Below are 24,331 nucleotides of genomic sequence, written 5' to 3' on the forward strand. Positions count from 1 at the left end.
AAATTAAAAAACACAAAGAAAAATTCATGAACATCATAAAATGAGTGAAACTGTTTCCCCACTTCATTTTCCTTTTACAGGGAAGTACCAAAGTTGAAAAAAACAAAACCATAAAAAATAATGAAATAAATTCTGCACTTGCTTGAATTTTTAAAAATGTAATACATGCTGACTTCATTTTTATTATAAAAGTAATACATGCATACAGCTTCAGAAATTACAGCGCATGTGGAAAGCAAGATTCTTCCAAACCTTCAGCTAGACTCCCATTCCCGGGCCCCAGAGGAAGCCATAGCTCATAATGCCTATGTCTCCTTCCAGAAATTTCCTCTGCACGTAAAATCAGGGGTTTATGTATGTTGCACACTTGCATTTGTGTGTTGTATGTACACACACACACACACACAAGATTGCTCTCCACAAATAAGAATTATAGTATTCATCATGGTTTCCTTTTGACATTTTTCACTTAACTGTTTTAAAATATTTTTCAGTATCATCATACATATACCTACCTCAGTCTTTTTAACTGTTACTTTATATTTCACTTATACATATAATCAGATTATGTATGAACTTATACATAATTTATATAATCAGACCCCTATGATGTCATCCTGAAGTTGTTTTCATTTCTTAAGTGGCATTTTTAAACACTGCTCCTTATGTTTATTTTAAAATGTTGCTTCCCCATCTCCCCTAAAAAGAAATTAAACTTCAGCAATAGCACAGTGATTTTTCATTCTAGAATGTATTTTATTTCTAAAATTGAAATACATTGCATATTTTATTGTGTCTGATAGGTTAATTGATGGAGTTTTTTTTTTCTTTGCCTCAGATATGCAAAGTAATGGCACATCTTACAATAAATAGCATGTTCGATCCAAGACTGTTCGTGTTAAACACCATGTGAAATCACAGCCCATGTAAAATCTCAGGCATGGGGGTATTATTAACACTTACTCCCAGGTGACAAGTTAGGATGGCTCAGAGGCAGGAATGGGTCCTGGGGTGTGACTGACCAGATCCTGTTTTTCTCTTATATCTAGAGCCCACACCCCTTTATTCGTGGTCTCATTGCTGGCACAAGACATGGGGATGTGAGGTCTGAATCGGGGACTCTGGATGGGTGGTGACCATGGCTAGGAAGTGTCATGGCCGTCAGGAAGAGTTTGCACTCTGGCCGCCACCTGTGTTCCCAGGGACATGGGGATGTGAGGTCTGAATCGGGGACTCTGGATGGGTGGTGACCATGGCTAGGAAGTGTCGTGGCCGTCAGGAAGAGTTTGCACTCTGCCGCCACCTGTGTTCCCAGGGACAGGCTCACAGCCCCCATGGCCCCCCTATTGGAACAGACTCCCTGTGCTGCTCAGAGGTTTTCAGACTTCAGGCAGATTTTGATTAATTCATGTCCCCAAACTCTTCCGTTTTGCATTTAAATTTCAAATCATTTTCCCCCACATTTTTGTATCTGGAAACCAGATATGGATTTGGCAGATATTTTCACTCCTGTCCAACAGCTGGGGGAAACCCACCCAGGGCTCAGTCACTCGATAAGATCAGAAGATCCCACTCAGAAAGTCCAGTGACCACAGTGCAATTCTGAGCTGCCTCGGCGCCCAGTTCTCTGATGCCACCCCCCATTACTAAGGGTGTTTTCTCTAAACCTGTATTTTCCTTGTAGGAGGTACAGAGATGGGTACTGTTACTACCCCTGTTCTGGAGAGATTCAAGGGGTTGGAGCTGTCAGTGAACAGAGAGTATGGAGGGACTTAAACCTACCCTGTCTGACAAACAAACTCCTGCCTCTTACCCGCCGGCTGGCTACCCTAATTGAGCAGAACTTGACCACAGCCCTGAGTTCTCCCAGGGAGGTCCCTCAGTGAGTTATGAAACCCCAGCAGGCCAAACAGACAAGACTGTGAAAAGCCATCAGATGTGAACTGATGGAACCGGAGATGCCCAAATTAACATCCCCTCCAAACACCTGGGTTCTAAAAACTTCATCATTGAATTTCATTCCAAAGCTCCTTCTTCTATGTCGGAATAACTTTTAAGTAACAGTGCAGGCAGTGTGACTACTTAGAAATAAAGTGTAAGCACTCTCAGAATGTTAGAGGGAAAAATCAACACGGGAAGGAAAATGGCCGTCTCAAGCCTCTGAGTGGGTTCCATGCTCCCCGGTCACTGAACAAGGCTGGCAAGCTGGCAAATGGGAGCTTAAATATGTGCAATAGAAAGTACAGCAGCTCTGGCACCAAGTGCTTGGCCATGACCTCATCTGAATGGGCACAACAGGCACCATGGCGGTGCTCAAGCTGCAGGCAAAAAGATGACACTGGACTGGGCTCATAGCCCATCATCCAACCCATTAGCAGCATCTCTGTCTCAACAACCACCCAACCACCCTCACCCCCAACCACAGGGACATCACACAGGGAGGATGACCCCAGGAACACAGAACCTTCCTCGAGCCCGGAGCGCACCTGGTGGAGACAGGGACATCACACAGGGAGGATGACCCCAGGAACACAGAACCTTCCTCGAGCCCGGAGCTCACCTGGTGGAGACAGCCTCATGTCCTCCCACACGCCTGAGAAACCCAGAGCACTGTGTCCGCCCCCTGGCGCCCGTCCTCCGGGTGTTAGCGCACTGCAAGGTCCTAATGTCACTGCTGACCTAGGGCTTATCTGTGCTCTGAGGGATCTGGGATGCACTAGTCACCCTATGGCTCTGCTTGCTTCCTGTCCCATCCTGATTGTTTTCAAGCACTTTAAACACACAAAAAGTTACAAAAATAGCTCAGAGAACTCCCACATTCCCTTCACCCAGCTCCACCAACTGCTCACACTGGGGGACATTTGCCTTATCATTTTCTCTCCCTCTCAGGGCACACACAGAGATATGCACTCACACAGATGTATACACAGACACACAAAGAGAGCAGTACACTCACAGATACACACACAGAGGTGTACAGACACACACAGAGAGGTGTATACACACACACATGCACACACAGCAGTAGCTGTAATTAAGTATGAGAGGAGTGTCTCAAGAATGCTCAGCTTACTAATTAAATCTCAGGGTCTGGATCAGCATTCAACGTTTGGGGGCCTCAGTCAGCCTGGGTTGGACAGATCCTTCCTTATTCAGCATAGCCAGGGCCATGCCTGTGAGCTTCCTGTGTGTGACCATGAGCTATCCCAGCCCAAAGGGCCACCCATCGTTTTTAGCCAGATTTATTTCCAGGAAAATGAGGAGGTTCAGGGTCTCTGGCTGATTTATTGGCAACTAATAGTTTCAACTGTTAGCTACTTAATCACTAACAGAAAAAGTATGGAATAGTCAACAGAAATTTTTTATTGTGCTTTACTAGGAAAAATGGTTGCTGTTAAAATGATGCTTACAAATTGTGATTAATAGTCAACATTAGAATTGGCCTTATGAGTTCATCGCTGTGACAGGAACACGAACTGGCTCACAGCTGCCCACCCCAGGCTGCTGTCTGGTCTGGTGAGTGATGTGGGTGCCCCCAAAAGGGACCACAGAGTCTTATAATAGAGTTCACCCGCACAAACACATACGTGCCCGCTCTGATTCAGTGACTTTGAAGGTGCAGAGGTCTGTATTGTCAACCTCCTGGGGGATACTGAGAGGCCTCCATGAGACTGGTTGGGCCGCTAGAAAAGGATCCACTGAGCAGGGGCATCTGAACTAGGTTTTGAAGGATGAATAGGAGCTTGTCAAGAGTGTGGCTGTTCCAGGCCAAAAGGCTCAGCATGGGCAGACTGTGGAACCGGGGAAGAGCACAGCATGGCCATGAAACAGGAGTTCGGGAGGCTGAAGCTCCCGGGAAATGGAGTAAGGCTGGGGAAAGAGCCTGGAAGAAGGTGCTGGGTGGGCAAGCAGGACTCGTGGGCAGCAGGGAGTGGTGCTGCTCGAAGCCTGAGGCACACAGACCTGCCGTCCCTCACCCCTGGCACTGACCTGGCCTCAAACAAGGCCCTGCCACAGGCGTTTGCTGAGTGCCTTGCTCTGGCTAGACCTTGCTGACAGCCTAGGGGGAAAGTAGAAAACAAAATGAGTTTCCTGCCGTGCAGAACTTATGTTCTAGTGGGGAAGCCAGGCAAACCCACACACAATGCGTTTGAAACTGCACTGGAATCTCAGAGAATTGTAAATGCTCCATCAACAGTTGTCCCAAGTGATGTGCTGGAGAGCACCGTGGGTTGTGTGCTCAGGGAGTGACCTCAGGAGGGGACATGTGAAGCCCCGAGGGCAAACTGCACTAAGCTGAGGGAATAGTTTGAGCAAAGGTCCTGGGGTAGGAATGAGCTGGGAACACTGGATGGCCAGTGCAGCTGGAGCATAGTATAAGATGGCGTCAGAGGGCCAGATGGGCTGAGCTCGTGGGCCTGAAGAACAAGGTGTCCCTACAGGGAAAGCAGGAGCCCACCTCAGTGGTGATAGTGGACATGGCTCAGAGGGTTATTGTGACATGCACATTGTGCGCATAACTGCACCACTGTCCTGCAAACAACCCAGTGTTTACCCTGGGGCAGGAGTGGCCCAGCGAGATCAGCCCGAGAGTAGAAAGTCACAGGAGCAAGTCTGGCTGACTTCAAGAAGAAGTATTCAGTTCATGGTGGCTGTTAAATACAAATGACTTATTGAAGGTGGTCGTGCCATGTCCATTCTCTTATTACAGTCCCAGGATAGCGTCCTCATCATACACTTACTTCATACTGCCACCAGCTCATGACCAAGGCCACCTTGACAAGGCAGGGCTCACCTAAAAAAAACCTTTATGGTCCTGGTTAGTCTTCTATTCTTTAGCCTATAAATTTTAGAAAAGCATCCTGACCTTCTCCAGGAGTGAAAACATTTCTTAGGTGATTATGAAAGCATACTGGAATGTTTTGAAACTCTACCTGTGGGCTGGTGGATAAAAGCCAGTTGTAATCTATACCTGGGGCTCCAGTAGGCAGCTTGAAGCATCTCTGTGACATTGAGTTCTTGGTGGCTGTTGGCTTAGTGGGATGCTGAGCAATCAAGGTCATTCTGGCTTGAAGACTTCCGCGTGAGGTAGAAGCACTAAGCTGTCAGAACTCTTAACTGACATAGGGGAAGTCCGTGATAATGGACCATAAGAACATATGGCAAAGCCAACCAAGGACGTGGCCCCTTTTGTGTCACTGTCGTGCCACTGCGCTTCCCAGAACAGACAGATGTTCAGCATCGAAACCAGGGCTTGGAGCACGTGGAAAGTGGTCTCTGGTTACTGCGACGTACCACAGACTGACGATAGAGTAATGGATAAAGTCAACCCCGAGCTTCATGTATTCTCCAATTCAAACAAAATCGCCTCCCCTCAAGACAGGAGGTTGACAGGAATTTGACGTCAGCTCCATTCTTCATTCTTCATCGCTCTATTTAGACTGTGGAACTCAGAAGCCTGTTGGCAAAGCATATGAAGTGCAGATGAGCTCATACATGGCTGATCCCTGTGGCCTTTATTCAGACATCTGAATGCTTCCAAAGCACATTGTCAGTGTAAGTATTTCAGCCATCTGAATGACTCAACCTGTGAAGTCATAAAGATGATTGAAATGACCAAGTGAGCAAGTGACTCCAAGCTGGGTTTTCGTCCAGCAACGTGACTAGGCATGTCCCAAAGCTTGTTCCTACCTGGGACCAGGCCAGGCTGTTCCCAGATCCCTCCTGGAAACTGAGGTCCTAGACCCCAAAGGCATGGAGTGAGGATGGCAGACTGGTGCCAAATTCACTGACTCTGCTGCTGTAACCCTTCCCCCTTTATCTGGGCTCTCCTCACAAAACACTCGCCATGAGGGGCTTGTTGATAAAAGTAAACGATGATGTAGGAGGCCCTTGGCACACTGCTTAGTCACAGGTGTGTGATTCAGTCCACAAACGCTTACCAGGGGCCCGTGGCGGGCCAGGCACTGAGCTACGTGTTTTGATCCTGTGTGAAGAGGCTCACGTAATATAGCAGAGATAGATATTAAATAATTCGGTCAAGAATTCCGTATGACTGTGATGAGTGCTGCAAAAGGAAGATTCTGCGGGCAGGGGGGGCTACTCCAGGAGGGGCCGGGGGGGACCCCCTTGACTGGGGGCATTTATGCCGAGACCTAAGCAAGGAAGATGAGGGAAGGTGTGGGGTAGAGTCACAGAAAGAAAGAAGAGCTCTTGAAAGAGGGCAGGATAGCACGATTCGGGCACGATACACAGGGACGGGGTAGGGGAGTTGGCACAGAGTGAGGCTTGGGTCCGGCGGGCCTCGCTGGGAGAAGTTAGTACTCAATTCTAGAAACAGTGGAAGCCGCTGTCTGGGTATGACCTTCACTGGCTTGATGCAGAGAAAGTAGCAGGCAAGAGCAGAGCCGGAGCAAGTGGAGGAGGTTTCTGTGTTGTTGGAGAGGGAAGTAGAAACCGATTTCTCCCATTCGCAGGCAGAGCTCAGCCACGAGTGGCTGTGGGGCATGAGGGGCAAAGATGACTCCGGGGGTGGGAGGTGCCACTTGCCAAGGCGGGGGAAACGGGAGGAGGGATTTATGGTGCAGGGAGTTGATTCAGGCACATGTGACATGTGTCTGTGAGATCTCAAATGTCCAGCCAGTCACTGAGACTTGGGCAGTTCCCTGGGTCGACCCCCACAATAGTCCATGAAGCCGGACACCGATGACATCCTGGTTTTGCATTTAACCCTGTGACCTCCAGCAAGTCAGTGAATATATCCACGGGTAGATTTCCCATGTGTAAGGGGTAAATATCATATCTAGGAGCTAACAAGACACAGTGAGCTGAGTCAGGGTGAGGAGCAGAAGAGCGCACCAGCGGGCCCTGGAAAAGCAGCTGGAGCAGTTCATGACAGAGCATCCCGATGAGTACCATTGAGTTCACCCAGAGGCGCCCACCGCCCGTGTGCCTCTAGAAAATGGAAAATGCCACAACTGAATCAGGCTACCCACCGGGCCATGATACCACCGATCACAACACTCATCTTATTTCAGAAATGTGAGACCTGACAGCTCTCAGGTCGTGGAGCACCTGCGTTAAACAGAGCTTTCCCCCGACACTCCAACACTTAGACACAGGGGCCAGCCCCTGCTCCTCACCATCCCTCAGGAGGACATATATTGAGGGCTCTGGAGGAAGCACCTTAAATACTGTGGCCTGGACCTCTGAGTCCCTGGTGCTGGCTGCTGACAACCCGCCTTCTCGGGTAAAGGAGGTCCCTAGTAACCTGATGCAGCCCTTAGTGAGGGACCTGATCTTAAGAAAGAGAGGCTTTCCCTGTAGACCACCCAGGGGTTCAAGAAAAGGGAGCAGTTTGGCAATGATGCAGGTGCCACAAATGGCTGAAGTGTGATGCCAACCTCCTCAGATAGAGCACGAGGCATCGAAAGCTGATACACAACACAGAAATCGGCCTGCTCATCTGCCTCCCCTAAGCCCCGACACAGGTCCAGGGCCTGTGGGTGGCCTGGGTGCGCCACCGGTTTTGAAGACACAGCCTGGCACCTTCCCAGGTAGGCTTCCCCCTCCTGCCAGCTCTCCGTGAACAGCAAGCCTCCCAGCCTTGTTGATGCTGGAGGGCACCCTTGACCCCTGGGATATATTTTTTTTTTTTTGTATTTTTCTGAAGCTGGAAATGGGGAGAGACAGTCAGACAGACTCCCGCATGCGCCCGACCGGGATCCACCCGGCACGCCCACCAGGGGCGACGCTCTGCCCACCAGGGGGCGATGCTCTGCCCCTCCGGGGCATCGCTCTGTCGCGACCAGAGCCACTCCAGCGCCTGGGGAAGAGGCCAAGGAGCCATCCCCAGCGCCCGGGCCATCTTTGCTCCAATGGAGCCTCAGCTGCGGGAGGGGAAGAGAGAGACAGAGAGGAAGGAGGGGCGGGGGTGGAGAAGCAAATGGGTGCTTCTCCTGTGTGCCCTGGCCGGGAATCGAACCCGGGTCCCCCGCACGCCAGGCTGACACTCTACCGCTGAGCCAACTGGCCAGGGCCGACCCCTGGGATTTTTATGAAGTTGTTACTCCCAGGCCGTGCTGGCTCACACCACGTCGTGGCTTAAGAGTGGGTTCAGATATTGGTTTTGTTTCAGGAGCCTAATCCACTGCTTTGGTTCTCCACATGCACAATTGTCCGTGGTTGAGAAAGATCTCAATCTATCCCAGTGATTCTCAAACTGGGGTTCCTGGGCAGCAGCATCGGCCTCTCAGAAAACTTGTTTGAAATGTAAATTCTTGGCCCCTCAAAGACAGACTAAGTTGGAAATTATGGTGGGGCCGCCCAGCGCTCTGGGTTCTAACGAGTCTTCTCAGTGTCCGAGAATAACTAAATCAGACACTTTCTGTGTGAATTCACTGCATGGATTCTCAGGGAGCCTAAGGAGGCAGAAGTGCAAGATTACATTTGCCGCCCTCTCAAAATTCTCTGTGTTTCAATCCGTGCCCAGGCACTAGGTGGGGTTCCCCAGTGAGGGGTCAGGCTGCTGCAGGATGAACCATCCGTGTCCTGGGGGGGGGGGCATGGAGGGGGAGGGCTGCTGGTGCCCCCCCCCCCTGCACATTAGAGCACAAGTGATCGTAAAAGCTTTTTTAAAAGGATATTTGTATGTGGCTTCTAAAAATAGACCTCTCTTGTTAGATAAATGCATTGAAATACAAAGAGAAAAATATGTTTGTATATTTCCTTCCAGGCTGTTTTCAGTCTCTGTGTGTGTCTGCACATCTCTTAAAAACAAGTTGGGCCAGAATCTACAATACAGCTTTGCAGCTTCCACGCTGCTAACTTTACCTCACGAGCACTTTCCTGTCTTGGATTGAACCCAAGACAGCCTCAGGCCAGGCCAAAGCTCCCAGAAATATGAATGTGCTGTTATCTAAGCAGCCTGGTGTTAGACACTTGGGATATTTCCAAATTTTTAATATTATAATAGCACTGTGAAGACTTTTTGATGCAGTATGTTATCTTTGCTCCATATCCTGATCCATCTCCTAGGAATGAGTAACTAGAATGTGTAACAGCTAGGCTATAATTTTGGGTGCAACTTTACAAAACTACCATCTGGAGAGGCCGGAGATAGTTCTGGCCCACCAGAAAGAAAACTGGCTTTGACAGTGTGGTTGTCAGACAACCCCTCCAGGGCAGGCTGCTCAGGAGGGGTTCTCTCAGCCTGGATGGGGTCTGAGAAGCCCCATCATATATCAAAGGCCCCCACCCTCAAGAGAGCTGTGAGGTCACGGCCTGTCAGTAGCTGGGCTGGGGTGAAGGAATCATGGCAGCCCTGCTGATGAGGGTCTCACAGGGATAAAACGGCTTGGCTGATGGCAGTTGCCTCCCTCAGCCTCAAGGTTTTTCTGGGAGCGTTTTCAAAGGGGTTCGGGAAGGCAGGTCCCAGTAGTGCCCCAGATTCCTTCTCCTCCACTCTGTAGCGAAGCCTACCCCCTCCTGCTCTGGGTTCACCACCCGCTCCCAGGCGTTTCGCCCCAATGACCACCACCCCAAAGCTGAGTCTCCTCCTACCCGCCCAGGGCCGGTGGTCTTACTGATTGCTCTCAGAGGATCGGTCTGGAACTGAGTCTGAATATAACTACAATGCTCACTTCATTTTTTAAACGGCAAGTTAAAGATACACACAGACCCACACAGAGAATTTAAATTCTTTTTTTTTTAAGTAAAAAGAGAGGAGATAAACCGACTCCTACATGCGCCCCAACTGGGATCCACCCAACAATCCCCGTCTAAGGCTCATGCTCAATCAGCCGAGCCGTCCTCAACGCCCGTGCCAGGTGCTCGAACATCGAGCCACTGGCTGCAGGAGGGGGAGAGGGAGAAAAGGGGGAGAGAGAGGGAAAGAGAAGCAGATGGTCACTTCTCATGTGTACCCTGACTGGGGATCGAACCCAAGACAGCCTCAGGCCAGGCCAAAGCTCAATCTACTGAGCCAGCTGGCCAGGGCCAAGAATATAAATTCTTTATGCTTGCTTTTTCCTCATTTATACATGTAAAATAGTGTCCTTTATTAAAAAACTTTTAATACCTTTTGCATGCAAAGTAGCTTTCCAAACTGCTTTCACAAAACTATTTAATGTCAACTATCCAAAGCTCTTAGGAGGATATTAGGTCAGACATGATTGTTATTTGTTAACATTAAAATGTTCATTTATATACTTTGTCTTACCACAAATGTAAAACATTTCACCATCACAGTATCAATGTTATCACTAATAAAAAGCCTACTGATTAAGTTTGAGAAAGAAAGAAAGAAAGACAGAAAGAAAGAGAGAAAGAAAGAAAGAGAGAGAGAGAGAGGGAGGGAGGGAGGGAGGGAGGGAGGGAGGGAGGGAGGGAGGAAGGAGGGAAGGGAAGGGAAGGGAAGGGAGGGAGGAAGAAAGGAAGGTAAGGAGGGAGGGAGGGAGGGAGGGAGGAAGGAAGGAAGGAAGGAAGGAAGGAAGGAAGGAAGGAAGGAAGGAAGGAAGGAAGGAAGGAAGGAAGGAGAAAGAAAGAAAGAAAGAAAGAAAGAAAGAAAGAAAGAAAGAAAGAAAGAAAGAAAGAAAGAAAGAAGAAAGAGTTGCTGTTTGACAAAGAGGGGAACAGTCACCCGCAGAGGTGATGGGCGGCCCTGATCTCTCTGAGTTATTGGTGGAGAGGTACTGGAATGCCAGTCTCTGGTCCCGCTGCTCTGTGCTTCCTCGTGGACTCCTTGGGTATTTAAAATGGGATTGTTCCATAAGAAATGTTTGGGAAAACTGTTAATAAAACCTGTGACTATTGTTGTTTCTTTCTCCCTACAGCCCCAGGAGTGTCAAGATTTGCATCAATAAGACACCTATTGATGCCCAAGCCCTGAAAAAGAAGGCCAGCAAGGTGACCTGCAGCCCAGCTGTCCGTGCCATCCTCAGCAGCCTGCTGCTCTACCTCACCCACCACGAAGACGGGCCCCGGTGGCTGCCTTCTACCGGGAAGGCAAGGCGTGGGGACAGCCAGCTCAGCTGGAAGCCTGAACCCCAAGATGCCAGCCAGCGACCCACACGTTTCCAGCTCCTGCAGGCCAAGTTCATGGGCGCCGGCCGGGAGCCCTGCCTCAAGAAGACCCGGGAGGTGGGAAGGCTGATTTTCAAGGACAAGCAAGGTCCCAGCAGGAGCTTGGTGAGCGCCACCATCAACAAGCTCCTGGAGAAGACCAGGGAAGGGGCTGGCAGTTCAGCACGAGGCCAAGGGCCCCTCGGGGGTGGCAAGCCGCGGTGGGGCCTCCCTGCCGGGAAAAACACTGTGAAAAACATTCTAAAAAAGTTTTTGGCCGCAGAGGAGAAGGAGGCTGAGGAGAAGAGGCTCCGTGAGAAGCCTCCGGCAGAGAGGCCCAAAGCCGCCGGGGGCCTCCTGCCGAAGATCATGGGCAAGAAGAGCTCGGTCCTGTCCAAGCTGCGGGAGAAGTTTGAGCAGAGCAGCTGCCTTTGCTCGGAGGCCAGCGTGCTGCTGCTCCACACGGAGGAGAGAAAGAAGAAGAACCTGCAGAGGAAGAAGGCGCACAAGCCTGAGGCCCGCGTGCTCCGCACGGCCGCCGTGGCCAGCACGTGCATCAGGATGCCCCCTGCTCGCTTCCTGGCCTGCTCCGCGGAGCCCGTGCCAGCCTTCAGCATCGCCACCGTCGTGTGCGGCCCCCGCAGCTGGCTGTCCCACGGCACCCAAGTCAAACACTTGGATCTGGGGCCCATGCCCCCAAAAGAGACAGGCAGGCCTTCCTGTGAGAACAAAACACCAGGAACGGAGCTGCTTAGTGGGGGGCCCTCACAGTCCTTGACACCACAGGCCACGGCTCCCAGCCTGCAGACAGGGTCCCTCGGTGCCGGGCCTGAGGGCGTCCCCGAGCCAGCCCCCTCCCCCGCCTCCCAAAGGGGCGAAGCCCGTCCTGGCTGGGAACCCAGCTTCTCCTCACTCAGACCAGCCAGCCCAGGGCACGCTGGGGCGGCAGACAGTGACAGGGTGGCGGGCCTCCGGGCAGGTGGCCCCGCAGATGACACCCAGTGGGCGAAGGGGGCAAGAACAGGCCTTTGCCCTGGCCCTGCTGCTGAGGGGACAGCGGAGGCCCCTCGGGTGGACCTGATGGTTTGCATTTCAGAGGATGATGAAGAAGGAGTGAGTCCGGACTCAGAGCCAGACCCCCTGTTTGCCATCCAGAAGGCTGTGCCAGAACCGAAAGCGCCAGGACACATCCCGCCGCTCAGCGTGCCCCCAGCCCAGGCTGCCCGGCGCACGCAGCAGGCCTTCGAGCCTCCACAGATAACCGTCAGGCTCCCGGTGGTGCACGACATGCCACTCCCTCCTGCCACCCGGAGGGAGACCTCAGAGAGGGACGACCAGCAGTCTCAGGTTCTGGGAGGTGAGAATGCGGCTGAACACACACACGCGCGGTGTCCCGCGACCACAGAGCGTGGAAGCACCCACGGGGCTGCCGAGGGAGTGAGCGAGCCCGCGGGGGCTCCCGGGAGACCCGGCTTGCCTGCCGGGCAGCACTCGACGGGGGACCCAAGTCTCACGCCGCCTCTCGGGGGTGCCGCCGGCGTGGGTCGTGACATCCCAAGAGCAGCTCCGACACTGGCACCACAGAGTCCCGCGGGAGGAAAGGGACGCCAGCACGGCTCTGGGAATTCAAACACACTCAAGCATCGTGAGGATACTTCAGGAAAGGATGTTTCTGAACTCAGTTACGAGAAGCATCAGTTGCCAGAGTCAGAGGAAATGCTGGTCCGTGCTGAGGGCGCCCCATCACATTGTTCCGCGGCTTCGGGAAATCGTTGGGGAGGAAACAGCCACCCTGCCCCTGGCAACCAGCCTGTGCCGTCTCCCAACCAGGGAAACGCGACGGGAGTCCCAACAGCGCGAGTGGCACCGACCGGGGATTGGACAAGGCCTGAGCATGTGACCACAGTGCACAAGGACATCCCGTGTGCGCAGGAAGGACGCAGGGGACCATCGTTAACTGAGTCGGTCCAGACCCAAAAGATGACCGAAGGGAGCACCAGCCATGATCTAGGTACGAGCAGATCAGTCTCCTTAAATGAAGACCCAACACCAAGTTTCGAAGCCCCAGGACAGGGGATGGCTACAGGGATCACCAAGAGTCACACAGCACTAGCACCGAGTAACGCCATCAAGCCCGAAAAATGTACTCCTGAAAAGCAGAATGCTTTGCCCAAGGGGGAATTCAGCTCCTTGCCGACAAGTCATAGTCTTGTAGCAGAAGATCTCTGTCATGAATCTCAACCCCACCTCTTCTTGTCACCAGGAGGGCCCTTGAGGCACCCCAGCAGCAGAGCAGCGGAGGGTCGCATCTGCAAAGACTTGGGGCGGCACCGGCCTGCGACCTTGGAATTGCTGACCGTTCTTCCGCAGGAGGAGGCTGGCCTCCTACTCATGCCTGATGAGCCCGGCTTGGGGGTTTCGACAGAACCAGCAGCAAGCAAAGTGAACGCTGCAGTTGGAAGCGGAAATACTGCACAAGCAGGTCGTTGGCGTAATAACACAAAGCCCTCAGTTGCAACCTCAAATCACCCCACACCACAGGGAAGTGGCGTAGAGGGGCCTCCACGCCCCAGTTTGGACAAACCGCCATCATCTTCTGAGAAGCAAAAGGCCAAGGATGAGAAGCATGTCATGTCTGAAAAGCAGCTCCCACTTGGTACCGGGGTTTCCCACCAGTTTCCCTCAGTGCCTTCAATAGAAGCAGAAGGTCAGCAGGTGAACAGGGCACCTCAGAAGTGTCCTGACCTGCAGGGACACCTGCTGCCTGCACCCCCCACACAGAAGGGAGTAGCTTCTTCGAACCCAGAGAAAATCAAGCCCAGGGAGAAGCCACTGCCAAGTGCAGGCCTGGCAAGCAGAGAGAAGGAAGTCCCAGGGCCTGCAGGTATGAAGGGTCCTGTCCAGAAGGGAGTACCTCCTTCGAGCCAGAGAACAGCAGTGCATGGCTCTGGAGAGGCTCCGACACAGCCCCAGGATGGCGTGCTGGGGAGTGACGTGGGAACCACTGAAGAGATTTCTTTCCAACACGCTGAGAAAGGTCCAGAACATCCACCAGGGCCGCAGGTGTGGTCTGTAGAGGACCCCTCTGAGCCACACAGCGTTCACACGGAGGATAAACAAGCACCTGTCTGCCCAGAGAGGCAGGCGTGCCCCGCACAGGCCCAGCCTGGCAGGATGGCACCCCACAACTTAACACAGCCCACAAACAACTCAACGGCAGTGGCACCTACCACACATGCAAGTCGGAAGTCCCAGAGACCCACTCCTAGGGGGGGCCAGGGGGCACCTGGTGTGTCACAAAAGGTGGAAGAACACCATCTTCAGGTGGCCAAGAGCCAGAGGTCCTCTTGCCCTGAGCCAGCACAAGGCTCTGCAGTGCCCACGCCCAATGCCCCAGCCCAGGAGGGGTCCCTAGACATCTCTGGGGTCGGAAGAGACACTCTGGATCTCGAACATCAGAGAAAGTCAACACACTTTGCAAAGTACAAAGCCCAAAGCTTCGGTGACCAGAGGTCCTTTGATTTGTCCTTTAGAACAAAAATTATCAGGACCAATGACACGTTCGAACTTCCAAAGTGAAGCCTCCCAGCTTCTGAACCCTGGCGTGTTTTATGACTCAGTTTTTCCCCTCACCTTCAGTCTTACAGTAACTGACCCCGGGAGGATTGATGTCCCACAACTAAGGACACTCTGGCCTGCACGCGGTGTGGAGCTCGGCACCGTGTCCTTAGTGCACATGGGCTTCCTCTCAGGGGACCGGAATGGCGAGAATGAAGATGTATCAGGCTCACCAGGACTTTGTCTCCACAGTTCTTTCTTTACTTTATTTGAGTCAACCACACTTGGAGTTTGTCCAAGCACACACTTCTACCTTTTCACAGAGCAGTATTGTTTCTTCAGTACTTTCACGTTTGGTGCTGAATTTTGCATGCCTTAGTCCCGCCTCTTCTTGGGGGGCTCGGGCAGCTTTGGTCTTTGAGGGCACTTCTGTCCTCGTGGGGCATCAGCAGGCATACATGTGGCCGGCTTCAGACTGTGGCTCCTGCCTCACTCAGACACAGCCAGTGCAGCCTCTTCGACCTCGCTTGGGCCGGCGAGTCACCCAGAGAGTGCCCCGAGTCACGGTTCATGATGCGAATGCAGAACTTGACCCCGGTAGCCCTGACACATTCTCGAACGATGGTTAAGGGTTTTAGTTTGCTGTAGCAGCTCCCAGGAGTCTGGCCTGGGTCCATGATCTCGACCTGGCCCTGACTATGATCAGGAAGGTGGAGTCAGGACATTGGTGTCTGGGCTCTGGCACATCCTGTTCCTGCTGTGGAAGGCCTGCACCTGGGCCCAGCTGGGCCAGAGCAGAGCCGACCGTGGGAAATGCCTGAGTCTATTACAGAGGAAGGTGAGGAGGCAGAGTCATCCAAGGTGGTTTTCAGCACCGTGTTTCCAGGTGCACAACTCCAAGGAAACTTGCATTTAGAAACTGATGTGGTGAGGTAAACAAAATGTCACACCGTCTCCATCTTTTGCGGTCATATCACAGCAGCCCCTGTGTGGTCGGAGTCCTGTTGAGACACTGGACGGCATTGCAGGCTAATGGCATGAACACAATGCTCTCTTGACCCACCGTTACTCTCCTGAAGAGCACACAGCGTTTTCTACCACTGCCTGAGACAGTATATAGTATTCAAATTTATTTTTAGATTCGAATTTATTTTTAGTCACTAAGATAATGTCTTTTCAGTCTACAATATTTGAATATTGTATAACAGTATAAGGAAGGAAATAAAAATCACCCATAATCACATTAGCTCAAGATAATTTTTGTAACTGTGATGGACTGTTTGTTCTCCAAACTTTTCCCTCAGCTATTTTTCTACAGCACAGACACACTTGGAGTCACGTCTCCTGTACAGTGTTTAAGAGCTTAGTGTTACAGTGCACACATTTGCAGGGACTCGGTTTTTGAAAACCTAACGTGTGTGTGTGTGTGTGCGCGCGCGCACGTGTCGATCATTCTGTGGACACACCTGGGCCTTTTTCAGAAGAAGCTGACGTAGCTCCTCACTGCCCAGAACACTGTTTTTGATGATATGCTCGTGCAGAGGATCGATTTCTGTAGGGTTTTGTTTGTTTTGGGGTTTTTTTTAAGACTTCTTGTTATTAGCTGCCTTTGCAGCTGAGCGAGCCATCCTGGAGGTGCTTTCTTGACGTGTGTGTGGTAATCTTTATTTTCTGATTAGAATGTTCATTTATAGGAGGGTGCTTTGTTTAGTCTTGTTTTGTTTAATTTAATCTTTAACCGGGTCCTTAGTAAGAGCGGGATGTATCAGTTTCCACCCTCTCTGTGGTGAGGTGTCTCCTCTCAGGACAGGTCAGCCACATGTGACAAGAGTGAGGTAAGCAAGAAGCCTGAGGTCCATGCACACCAGCTGTGCTTTGCCCAGGGTCGGGGCTCATTTCCTGACACCCTCCTCTCTTCAAACAGGCAATTAACCTAAAATCTGGCAGATTGGCAACCCCTCAGAGGCAATGTCAGATGAGTGTGAGAGCCACACAGGAGCCCCCAGAATGTGCCCAGCCCAGACTGAGGTGCTGGGTCTCCCCCGGCCACCCCTCAGAGGGCACCTTGGGCTGCTCCTATGAAAAGTAGGGGCAGTCCTCCAGTTTAATCATGAGGGTGTCTGCCTGGTCTGCTAGTTGTTGGCAGCAGGAGCTGGTGTGTGTGACAGGTGCCGACATGGCTGGTGCTGCTCCACTTCTGGTGTCTGGGCACCCGGATGGGGATCCCGACTTCTGGGTGGCGGAGCACTGGGGAGGCGCCTCACTCACTGCATCTTGCTCCTACTTGGAGCTGAGAACTGGCCGTGGACAGGACGGCCATGGGCTCTAGTGCCATCCACCTCCACTGGAGGTTGGGGTGCCCATTCTCTCAGACAGCACGGGCTGCATGAGTTCAAGGTGTCCCTACCCCAAGGGGAAGGCCGCATCTAGTCTGGGGGCCGGCTTCGCAGAGCTGCAAAATCCAGGAGGTTCATGAGACAAATACTCAGCGTTCTAACAAAGGCTACAGACTGTGGGGCATTTCGATACCAATGCCCACACCTGCTCACACCCAGGGGCATCTTCGCCGGAGCCGTGAAGGTGTCTTCCCATCACCGCATCAGGGGGGATACCATCTTATTTATTTTCTTTCTTTCTTTATACTTTGTTTCACAAAGGATTTGAAGCACTTGATGACAGACAGAGGAGATAGAAATACTATACTTACTGCGTGTTCCCTTTGTAAAACAAGAAGCAGTCGGGGTTTGTTGCTATTTTTAAATAGCCCAGAAAGTCCACTGGGGAACGCACAAGGTGGTATTATTTTAAGTGGTGGAAAAAGTGATCGGAATCTCCTCCAGATTGCGGCTTCAGAGAAGTCGGACACTGAGTTCCTCCCTGTGTCTGGCAGGCGCAGGGCAAGCGGTGACCCGGCCAGCAGGCCACCTGCTCACCCCAAGGGGCCTTGCGCTGCTTTCGCCAAATGCGCTTGCAGGTTACACTGCCTGCTGCTGAAGTGGCTCCACAGAAAAGACGCGAGACTCAGAAGACTCAGTGGTGGTCATGTGCATTCACAATGCACGACGGAGCAGTTTACACTGCAGACAGGACTGCCATTTCTGCAAAGGAAGGAACCCTGGGTTGAAATAATCATTGCAGAACGGTGGTGGGCATTTTAAGTAAAATCCACAGTAAACATGTGTGAGCTTTTTAGTTGACATACTTGATTTTGCATATCTGGGTAGCTTACCAACTTACATGTCACCTCAGAATTTTACAGCTCCTTCTACCGTTTTCAGACTCCTCTGTGAGCAGACAAAGGTCTCTCTCTACCCTGCAGGGGAGGGCGGCTCGCAGAGAAGACATATGTGACGGAAAGTCCCGAGTGTGCCCTTGTATTTTAGATGCTCCGTCGGGAATGTCACTGCTTAGAATTTCACAAACTCAGCACCACTTCCTTCATTTTTTAAACGAGGGCATCTTTGCCATTTGAGTTATGCTCTTTTAACTATTGAATCAGGTCTTAACCCGTAGCTCAACGGGCCTTGTTTTATTCTCTTTTGTATACAAACTCTAAAATGAATTTATTAGAAAAAAAAGTACTAAATACATTCTGTTGTATTTTCTTTTGAACTTTTACTAATTTATCCAGCTGGAAATGATTTCAATAAAAGAAAATAAGATACACAGCCTGTTCCAAATCTCTTCCTTGCCTCTGGGGGCTGCAGGAAGGAGGTAGGAATTTGCTCTCAGAGAGCAGCGGTGGGTGTGGCTGAGCCCCAGGCCACAGTATGCAGAGTGGGTCCCACCCCACATGCAGGGCAGAGGTGGGTGCTCCTCCCTCCTGCAGCCTGGGAGGCCTCGCAGTGGGAGGAGAATCCCTTGGGGTAAACTTAGGAAAAACCAGAAGGACTTTTCAGGATTCTACCTAGGCTTGGGAAGAAAATAAAGGAGAGTAAATAAGCTTGCTCCCCAGGCCAGGCCGAGTGAAGGTGGAGCGCAGGCATCAGCAGAGGCGCCCCTGGGACCTGCCCGGGACAGACTGCACAGAAGAGGAGCATGGGAGGCCAGGGGTCAGGGTACAGCAACTCGATGTTCACCTCTGTAAAGCCAGGAGCCACGGCCAGGGCCAGCATCAGAGCAGCCCGGTCCATGCAGGTTCGCATTGGATTCGGACAGTCGGTAAAGAAACAACGGAGCTGTAAAGCCAGTAGCCGCGGCCAGAGCCACTATCAAAACAGCCCGACTCATGCAGGTTCGCATTGGATTCGGACAGTCGGTAAAGAAACCATGGAGCCAAAAACTGGTGGGCCATAGTCTTTAATCTAGCTTGCACCCGGCGGGCAAGTAAAAATACACACTGGGCTCCAAAACCCAGTCACATTCAGTGCTCACAAAGCTACTGATTTATCCGAGTTTCCTAGAATCAAAGGTTTCTAGCTCACCAGCCTTATTTCCCTCAGTTCCCCATCTCCTTCCTTATCCCAGATACAAACTCTGTACAAACTGGCATCTCACTCAGCACTCCGCCATCTTGGCTGCTTCTCCTGGCCTCCTCCACGTGGCCTCCTTTAGCTGCTGGCTCTACTCTCTCCGCTCTCTCATGCTAACCTCAGGAACCCCAGAGCCAAGTCCCGTTCTGCCCCCATTTTATAGTGTAGCTTCACAACCTTTAATCCAATATACATAATAGGGAAGTCTCTAATACAAAGTCACTTCTCTGAGGCATGATAGGATTGTACCACCTTACACCAAAAAGGGTAGGAAAGGCTTAATCCCAAAACCAAGCCCCAGGCTACAAGGATTCTGCCTGCCTTTAGCCCACCCCAACACACATTAATACCACCTGGGCAACTGCCTCCTCGTGTTATCTTTAACAAAGTGAGCATAATACATTTTATCCGCCCAACAGGAGCCACAAACTGGTGGGCCATAGTCTTTAATCCTAGCTTGCATCCGGCAGGCAAGTAAAAACACACACTGGGCTCCAAAACCCACTCACATTCAGTGCTCACAAAGCCACTGACTTATCCGAGTTTCCTAGAATCAAAGGTTTCTAGCTCACCAGCCTTATCCTCCTCAGTTCCCCATCTCCTTCCTCATCCCAGATACAAACTCTACACAAACTGGCATCTCACTCAGCACTCCACCATCTTGGCTGCTTCTCCTGGCCACATGGCCTCTTTCTGCTCTCTGCTCTGCTCTCTCCTCTAATCATCCCAGGAACCAAGAGCGCAAGCTCCCGTTCTACCCCTATTTTATAGTGTAGCTTCACAACCTTCAATCCAATATACATAATAGGGAGGTCTCTAATACAAAGACACTTCTGAGGCATGATTGGATTGTACCGCCCCACATCAAAAAGGGTAGGAAAGGCTTAATCCCAAAACCAAGCCCCAGGCTACAAGGATTCTGCCTGCCTTTAGCCCACCCCAACACACATTAATATCACCTGGGCGATGGCCTCCTTGTGTTATCTTTAACAAAGTGAGCATAATACATTTTATCTGCCCAACAACCTCCCTCCAGGACAGTCAGGGAAGCTGCTGTGCCCTGAGCGGAACCTGGGAGTGTAAGTTCTTAGCATCGGGGGTAGAGAGAGCCCCTTGATCTTCAGAGCAGAACACAAAGCCGGGGAGCCTGGGCCCATCCTGGGGAGGTGAGGCTGGAGCGCTGAGGGCTCTCCTGGAGGAGGGTCTGGGAAGGTCCAGGCACCTCCTGTCCTGAAATGTTCCTTTGCGCTGGAAGCTGCCCAGCAAGAATTTCTGATAAGGATCTGCAGAACAGCCGACTGCTAATTCATTTCTCTCACAGAGGACTGACTGTCTGAGCGGGGGTCCATAGCCCCCCGTGGTGCTGCAGAATTCACTCCAAGGTGAGGAAGCTACCTGTAAAGCCAGAAGCCAAGGCCAGGGCTACCATCACAGCAGCCTGGCTCATGCAAGTTCGCATTGGATTCGGACAGTCGGCAAAGAAACAACGGAGCCACAAACTGGTGGGCCATAGTCTTTAATTCTAGCTTGCACCCGGCGGGCAAGTAAAACACACACTGGGCTCCAAAACCCACTCACATTCAGTGCTCACAAAGCCACTGACTTATCCGAGTTTCCTAGAATCAAAGGTTTCTAGCTCACCAGCCTTATTCTCCTCAGTTCCCCATCTCCTTCCTCATCCCAGATACAAACTCTACACAAACTGGCATCTCACTCAGCACTCTGCCATCTTGGCTGCTTTTCCTGGCCTACTCCACGTGGCCTCCTTCTGCTCTCTGCTCTGCTCTCTCCTCTAATGATAATCTCAGAAACCAAGAGCGCAAGCTCCTATTCTGCCCCTATTTTATATTGTAGCTTCACAACCTCTAATCCAATATACAAAACAGGGAAGTCTCTAATACAAAGTCTCTAATACAAAGTCACTTCTCTGAGGCACGATTGGATTGTACCACCCTACATCAAAAAGGGTAGAAAAGGCTTAATCCCAAAACCAAGCCCCAGGCTACAAGGATTCTGCCTGCCTTTAGCCCACCCCCAACACACATTAATATCACCTGGGCGACGGCCTCCTCGTGTCATCTTTAACAAAGTGAGCATAATACATTTTATCTGCCCTAACCCTGTGAATGCGTTGGGGTATTTTCTCTAAAAGAACAAAGGGGCCTACAAAAAACTATTTTGACACTCAAGACATTTCTGACACCAAATGTTTGGTTTTTCTACACCAACAGAGTGTCTAATTCTCTGAGACACCAGCTTGAATAGAAGGGTCTTTAGTCGTTGAGCTGGTCCTGGCTTTGGCCCACATGGGGCCTGGAGCTAAAATACAACTGAGGCCTAGATGTTATTGTTGCAGGAAGCAGCCCAATGGAGGAGACACACTCAGATAACTCAATTATTAAAGGAAGGAGAATTTATTAAGCCGGCAGAGCACGTGGGGTTTGCAGCTCCAAAACACGGGCTCTCTGAAGTTGACTTTCTTACAGGTTTTATATCTTTACAGTATCTAAGCAATGTGCATGTGATTTCTTTGTTTAAGGTTTCCCAGGACTCAAGGAGAGGGGAGGGAAATTTTCAGTGGGGTCAGCAAGGGGGACGGGTTTCTAGATCACATACATCGTTACATACAGATCTTGCTGTTCTTGTTTTGTATTGTAACTATGGGATATAGATAATTTATCACTGGCTGACTCGGTTACCCCAGCTGGCTCCTTTCCCTTATATTCTTTTCGTTTCTTCATTCTTGTCGAAGATGAGGTCCTGCCCCTCCTTCCACATTATCTCTAAGGGTGGTGACATTCTACATCTGGCTGTAAATTGCTCAGCCAGTCCATTTAGCTGTTTGTCTCAGTTTCCCTGTCCTACTTGCCAAGGAAGTTCCCTAGCTCCTTTGTAAAGCCAGTAACCACGGCCACTATCACAGCAGCCTGGCCCATGCAGGTTCGCATTGGATTCGGACAGTCGGCAAAGAAACAACGGAGCCACAAACTGGTGGGCCATAGTCTTTAATTCTAGCTTGCACCCGGCGGGCAAGTAAAACACACACTGGGCTCCAAAACCCACTCACATTCAGTGCTCACAAAGCCACTGACTTATCCGAGTTTCCTAGAATCAAAGGTTTCTAGCTCACCAGCCTTATTCTCCTCAGTTCCCCATCTCCTTCCTTATCCCAGATACAAACTCTACACAGACTGGCATCTCACTCAGTACTCTGCCATCTTGGCTGCTTCTCCTGGCCTACTCCACATGGCCTCCTTCTGCTCTCTGCTCTGCTCTCTCCTCTAATGATAATCTCAGGAACCAAGAGCCAAGCTCCCGCTCCGTCCCCATTTTATAGTATAGAAATCCAAACCCTTAATCCAATATACAAAATAGGGAAGTCTCTAATACAAAGTCACTTCACTGAGGCATGATTGGATTGTACCACCCCCATCAAAAAGGGTGGGAAAGGCTTAATCCCAAAACCAAGCCCCAGGTTACAACGATCCCCAACACACATTAATATCACCTGGGTGACGGCCTCCACGTGGGCGGCGTCATCTTTAACAAAGTGAGCATAATACATTTTATCTGCCCAACATCCTTCCTACCCTTTCTCAACAGGACTGCCCGACTCGAGAAGCCAACTGCAGGATCGGGTCCCCAGGTTTCCACACTTCTGTCCAAACTGGCTACAAACCAGAGGTTCCCACGAACCCTTCTTCAGGTTTAATAATTAGCTATAACAACTCCCAGAACTCAGAGAAAGATGTTACTTACTATTACCAGTTTACCATAAGGTACATTATAAAGTTACAAATGAATACATGAATGAAGAGATACATAGGGCCAGGTGGGGAAGGGCCCTGGGTTCAGGAGCTCTGTCTCCATGGGGTTGGGGTGCGTCACCCTCTGCAAGTGAATGTGTTCACTCCAGAAGCTCTCCAACCCACAGTTTAGGGTTTTTATAGACATGACTGGCCCTGGCCAGTTGGTTCAGCGGTAGAGCGTCGGCCTGGCGTGCGGGGGACCCGGGTTCGAGTCCCGGCCAGGGCACATAGGAGAAGCGCCCATTTGCTTCTCCACCCCCCCTTCCTTCCTCTCTGTCTCTCTCTTCCCCTCCTGCAGCCAAGGCTCCATTGGAGCAAAGATGGCCCGGGCGCTGGGGATGGCTCCTTGGCCTCTGCTCCAGGCGCTAGAGTGGCTCTGGTCGCAGCAGAGCGACGCCCCGGAGGGGCAGAGCATCGCCCCCTGGTGGGCAGAGCCTCGCCCCTGGTGGGCGTGCCGGGTGGATCCCGGTCGGGTGCATGCGGGAGTCTGTCTGACTGTCTCTCCCCGTTTCCAGCTTCAGAAAAATACAAAAAAAAAAAAATAGACATGACTGTGTCATCATAAGAAATGTCCAGACTGCCTGACCTGTGGTGGCGCAGTGGATAAAGCGTGGACCTGGAAATGCTGAGGTCACCGGTTCGAAACCCTGGGCTTGCCTGGTCAAGGCACATATGGGAGTTGATGCTTCCAGCTCCTCCCCCCTGTCTCTCTCTCCTCTCTCTCTCTCTGTCTCTCTCTCTCTCCCTCTGTCTCTCCTCTCTAAAATGAATAAATTTTTTGAAAAAGGTAAAAAAAAAAAAAGAAATGTCCAGACTTGTAAGTATTTTTATGAGTTTATTTGAGCCAAACTGTTGACAATTGCTGGGAAGCATATTCTCAATGGATTGATAAAATATTCCGGAAAATGGGCCCTGGCCGGTTGGCTCAGCAGTAGAGAGTCGGCCTGGCGTTCGGGGGACCCAGGTTTGATTCCCGGCCAGGGCACATAGGAGATGCGCCCATTTGCTTCTCCACCCCCCCTCCTTCCTCTCTGTCTCTCTCTTCCCCTCCCGCAGCCGAGGCTCCATTGGAGCAAAGATGGCCCGGGCGCTGGGGATGGCTCCTTGGCCTCTGCCCCAGGCGCTAGAGTGGCTCTGGTCGCGGCAGAGCGACGCCCTGGAGGGGCAGAGCATCGCCCCCTGGTGGGCAGAGCGTCGCCCCTGGTGGGCGTGCTGGGTGGATCCCGGTCGGGCGCATGCGGGAGACTGTCTGACTGTCTCTCCCCGTTTCCAGCTTCAGAAAAATACAAAAAAAAAAAAATCCTAAAAATGGCCATCTTACCACTTATTTCATACATCAGAATCAGGAAGATGTAAGGGGGTTACATGAAATCTACTGGTAAGAGATTAAGGAGGCAGGAGAAAACAAAGCAGGGAAATCTTTGGTACTGG

General features: G+C 51.3%; 1 protein-coding gene across 1 annotated transcript; it reads left to right on the forward strand.

Annotated features, from left to right (window-relative positions):
* Positions 1-3,782: 3,782 nt before the first annotated feature.
* Positions 3,783-18,242, forward strand: LOC136404140 (collagen alpha-1(I) chain-like). The gene is made up of 3 exons (XM_066383599.1): positions 3,783-3,864; positions 5,490-5,556; positions 10,833-18,242. Exons 1-3 carry the CDS (start codon positions 3,783-3,785, stop codon positions 14,638-14,640), a joined length of 3,957 nt encoding a protein of 1,318 aa, XP_066239696.1. The 3' UTR covers positions 14,641-18,242.
* Positions 18,243-24,331: the final 6,089 nt, after the last annotated feature.

This window comes from Saccopteryx leptura, chromosome 4, assembly GCF_036850995.1.
Source record: "Saccopteryx leptura isolate mSacLep1 chromosome 4, mSacLep1_pri_phased_curated, whole genome shotgun sequence".
In the NCBI taxonomy this organism is placed as follows: domain Eukaryota; kingdom Metazoa; phylum Chordata; class Mammalia; order Chiroptera; family Emballonuridae; genus Saccopteryx; species Saccopteryx leptura.